Source organism: Vigna unguiculata, unplaced genomic scaffold, assembly GCF_037176805.1.
Source record: "Vigna unguiculata cultivar grain cowpea cultivar isolate G323 ecotype 2 unplaced genomic scaffold, ASM3717680v1 ptg000239l, whole genome shotgun sequence".
NCBI classification, from domain to species: Eukaryota; Viridiplantae; Streptophyta; class Magnoliopsida; order Fabales; family Fabaceae; genus Vigna; species Vigna unguiculata.
The window spans coordinates 42,390-47,323 of record NW_028196876.1 but is presented as its reverse complement, the minus strand read 5'-3'; the positions used below and the strand labels follow the sequence as shown (position 1 = coordinate 47,323).

The following is a 4,934-nucleotide window of genomic DNA, read 5'->3' as shown; positions in this document are numbered from 1 at the left end:
TTCATTTCATTAGTGGGAATAGTCCTTGTCTCTAACTCACTAGAGGCTAGGGTAATAAAGAGAAGAGGCCTTTTTTTGTTGCGTTGTGGTGATTTTCTTTATCCTTCTGTTTGGAGTAGTTTAGACTGGTCTAGAACTATGTCGGAGGTTAGCCAAGTTTCACACAGTAGTCAGAGTCAGGGGTCTTGGAGCCTTGAATGAGATTCCTTCGCTTCAGATAACTACTAGCTCGATGGAAGCAATTCTCTTGCGGTCTGCACTCTTGTCAATAAAAAAGTATGGGGATGGTGGACTACTTGACTGGGAAAGGCAAGGAGCCAAATATAGTCAAAATATCCCTATACCTATACCTATATCCAATTGTACGGCTTGGCAACTTCTTCATGGCATAGACTGCAAAAATGGAGAGCTTCAAGCCAATATTTAGCAGGTATACCTGCTTGACTTTTAAAATAATAAGGCCGGGGCCCGACTGACCTCTATCAAATGTCGATGCTTACACTCAGCAGTGCGTAAAATAGCCTTCGTGTTGATCCCAAACCCTTTCAATCACCGAGGTAGAAGAAGGGTGCTCTCCTTATGCAATCTCCCAAGTCGAAAAGTATAAGACTCCCGTGCTGGGTTCCTGCTTGATCTAATTTTCTTGTATTTGAGAGACCCGTAGACATAGCACGCAAGGGATCCTCTTATAGGGGAAATTGAAATCCTTATCGACCCTCAAATAAAAGCTTTCATCGATCTTAGGAGCTTAACCCATCGTCTGGCATCCCAATGATGGGGTTATTCTATCTGTGGGAGCAACTAAGTAAAAAATCATTGAATTGAACCGGGACTCCCTTTGTTATAAAGATATCGTACTCACCCCTTTTTAGTTTAGATAAAGTGAAGCGCGCAAAGAGAACAAAGAAGATGGTGAGAGCGACGTGGGGCGCTCCTCTTTACCCAACATTTGAGAATTCGCAGTATGGTTGAACCCGGGACCTGATCCACAGGCCTTGGAACGACTCTCTCCCTTTTGAGCGCCGGCAGAAGTAGGTAATTAGGTCACCTAAGAACTGAAGTAGGGACTTCAGCAACTTCCTTTGGGGTAACTAATGCCACTCTTGGGTGAGAGACTCCGTAGTAGAGTAGCCCTCTCTCTTCACATAATGACTTTACCCATCTCTTAGTTGCAAGGTGGTGGCATTATCATCAATTAAGCGGTGCTCCAAGGCTGAAGGAGCAAGCAAGGGCTTAAGGATTAAGGCTGCACCGCCCGCTCACTTACCTGCTGAAGAAGAACTAGCAAGACCGTAGGGTGATATCCTTCCTTTGATGCTTGGCTCTGGACAGGGAAGAACCCGGATAAGACTTCAAAGTGAAAGGGCAGTAAGCGATGGTTATTGGTTTTGAGGGTGTGATCGATCTTCCCTTAGTCTGATTCATGGTATTCCGGCATTCCTTCGTTGGATTGAAAGGAAGGTACAAAGAAGGGTTTGTCCATAAGAGGTACGGAAGGAGGAAGAGAGGGGATTTCCTTGTCTTCTATGTATGGCTGGCTCTCCTACCTGGGATCCCAACTATCATCCATATCCGTTTACCCTACCTGCTATCGACAGTCCTTCCACCTCTTACTCACTCTCCGGAGGGAGATGGATGGATCGTGCTAGTGCTATCAAGCCGAAAAATGACTGCTTTCGAGCGGTATTCACGGAAATGAAAAAGATGGAATGGTTGTAAACAGATTCGCTAGTTGGGTCAATTGGCACTCTTTCACTAGTGATTGTAAGCTAGGTGCCCTTAAATGACAGGAGGGGAAGAAGCTCTAACGGAAGCATCCAATCAACCGGGAATCCCACCTTTCAGATTCTACATCTGCTACTGCTGGAGTGGAGAATGAATCTACTACCTGTGCCAGCAAACAAATACTAAAAATAAGAAAAGGCTAGGTGTCCATGCCACCAACCAACTCCTGAAAGAAAAACAAGAGCTTCCCCGGCAAACCACTAGAAGTTACCCATCGAGTCGAGCAATGATCCAATTGGAGAAGCAAGCTGCTCTTTGTCACCCCATTTCCCTCGGGACCAAGAACAAGCTCAAAAGAAGAAGGACTTATCGCAATCTCAGGTACAATGGCTAGTTGGAAAGCCTTTCAATTCAAGCCAATCTCTTGATTCACATTCATGTGAAACCGTTGCAACCGATCCTGCATACCAATCATCCGCCGCTTACAGTAATGGCACTAAGCCAAGGTTTCTATGGATTCAGTCCTGTGGAAAAAAACATATATTAGGGCAATTCAGTTAGTAGTGTCACCGGTCAATCCTTGGGACACTAGCGAGTCCGTCCTTCAAAGCCCTAAAAATGGGGTCCATGAAGCCTTAGATACTCCAAGCCTCCATCTTGATTGTCCTTGAACCTAGACCATGGAAGTATGGTTATAGTCCCATTCCATTAGTGGGATCCATAGCCTACGGGTCTTTCCCAAGCCAGTAAAAGAAGAAGGTTTTCGAGGACTACCCTAAGCCTACAAGTAGGCAGGACTTTCAGTTACAATGTCTAGGTTGGGCAAGCTTGGATGCCCCTACTCCCAACAAGTTGCTGGTCGGGATCGTGAAACTATCGCTGTTTGGTAATAAGGATAATCGTTCTTATCTTATTAGGTCAGGGGCGGCCCGGGGGTTACCCGCGATTGGTAATGGCATAACCAGAAGAGGAGTAGGGGAGACAAGGTTACGCGCTGGGTAGCGCAGCGCATCTGTTTCGGGTACAGGGGCGACGAGGGGTGCTAACCCGGCCACCCAACCCAGCAGGTCAGGGGCGGGCCGGCCATAGGTTCGAATCCTGCCACCTTTCTTGTGGATCATCCTGTCCTGTGGTTACCGGATGATGGGACAAAGCAGAAATTTTGAAATGAGCACAGCACGAAATGTCAATAATTTATGAATTCTTTCATTTATCGTTATTTCCGGGTCTTTTCGTTGCATTCACTTACAACAAGAAACAACCACCAGCGTTTGGTGCAGCACCTGCATTTTGGTGCATTCTTCTTTCTTTCCTTGGTCTTTCGTTCCGTCATATTCCTAATAACTTATCCAATTACAACGTATTAACCGCTAATGCACCTTTCTTTTATCAAATCTCAGGGACATGGTCTAATCATGAGGGTAGTATTTTATCATGGTGTCGGATCCCACGTTTTTATGGATTCCTTCTTTGTTACCGGGGTCGACCCCAAAGCCATAATGTCTCAAAACGAGGAGGCCATAGAGAAGTTTTGTATTACTTTGTCTCGAACTTCGTGAAGAACTCCATTCTATCTCTCCCTCGTTACGAACAAAAAAGTGGGGCTGCGCCCCAGTTGTACACTCCCTTCGTTCTACGAACCCTTGTTGATTCTGAACTTCGTTCGCGAAGGAACCGGACGTTTGACGGGCCAGCCCTTTTTTATGCGCCGCTTTACCCTGAAAGGAAAATTAGCTTAGCTCCTCTGGGTGCTAGGCGCTCCCGTGGTTCGCGAGAAGGAAAAAGAAGGACTCATCCTTTGTTGCATCTGGCACGAGATGATAAAGAGAGAGCTTCGTCTATCGATGAACAGCGGATTGACGGAGCTCTTGGCATTGCTTTGTTTTTCTCTCCTTTCCTATCAGCGAGTTCCGATCCTTTTGTTCGAAATTTCTTCGTTCGTACCGAACCGCTTGCAGAATCAAATCCTGTTCCACAAGATCCTATATCAGCTATACATCCTCCTTGCATTTATGCCGGAGACGTCGCCAGTGCTATGGGATTTGGATTATGTAGATCAAAAATGATGAATGGGATTGTGGCACTCCACTCGCCGCCAATGCGGAAGGATGCCGCCGAAAAGAAGGGAACGCTGCTTCGCTCTGCTGGATGCGTCGGATCCCGTATAACAAGCGAGCTTTTTACCAAAAAATTCAAACATGTGGTCGCAAAATGCTATCCAGCTCTCTTGTTGCGTAGCAATAGAAGCCTGCTCATGCTGCTTTGGCGGCGCTTTTTCGCCTTCTCTTCGCTCTGGACAGGAGCGCTAGTGGACACGGGGGGGGAGCAGGCGAAGCGTGTCGTTCGTAATGAACAGAAAGATACCACTACTTCGCCTCTTTGTTGGAGCGCCGGCGCGAACACAGTGGTATCTGACCAGGACCAGGAACAGATTCGAATTTGGATCTTGACATGTCGGTGGTTTTTAACCGTGGGCATCATGCCAGGAAGTTGGTGGGCTCATCATGAATTAGGTCGGGGTGGCTGGTGGTTTCGGGATCCCGTAGAAAATGCTTCTTTTATGCCTTGGGTATTAGCCACAGCTCGTATTCATTCCGTAATTATACCCCTTCTTCATTCTTGGATCTCGTTTCTGAATATTGTGACTCTTCCATGCTGTGTCTCAGGAACCTTTTCAATACGGTCCGGATTGCTAGCTTCCGTTCATAGTTTTGCTACAGATGATACACGAGGAATCTTTTTATGGCGGTTCTTCCTTCTAATGACCGGCATATCTATGATTCTTTTCTCCCGGATGAAGCAGCAGGCATCGGTCCGTAGAACTTATAAAAAAGAGATGGTTGTGGCGCGAAGTACTCTTGTGCACCTCCGTCACTCGGCTCGCGCGCAACCCCGCCCCGTTATGTTATGGAAGAATTGAACTTATTACCGGGCTGGTTATTCAGAGCCAGCAATTGGCTGCCGGATTTCGTCCCGCAACTATCAGAAGATCGCTTCGGGGGTCACTGTGGCGTGGCTGAATGTAGAGCAGTCCGCCCCTACTGCGTTTGATCAGTCAATTCTGGATAAGTTCGGAAGATGGTCAAGGTAGCTTGCTTCCAAGCCACTGCACTAGATGCGCATGTAGTCGGCTCAGAATGCCTCTGTTCTATACTAAAAGACTACTTTGGATGAATGGGTCGTTCTCTTACTTGACCATGGCATCGCCA

General features: G+C 46.9%; 1 protein-coding gene across 1 annotated transcript; it reads right to left on the bottom strand.

Annotated features, from left to right (window-relative positions):
- Positions 1-3,516: 3,516 nt before the first annotated feature.
- Positions 3,517-3,735, bottom strand: LOC146874770 (uncharacterized). Its single transcript, XM_085669631.1, has one exon. The coding sequence runs from the start codon at positions 3,733-3,735 to the stop codon at positions 3,517-3,519; it is 219 nt and encodes a 72-aa protein (XP_085525757.1).
- Between the last annotated feature and the right edge of the window lie 1,199 nt (positions 3,736-4,934).

What these genes read in the sequence shown, in the direction of transcription:
- LOC146874770 (XM_085669631.1), bottom strand. Translation starts at nt 3,735, where the DNA reads ATGCAAGGAGGATGTATAGCTGATATAGGATCTTGTGGAACAGGATTT.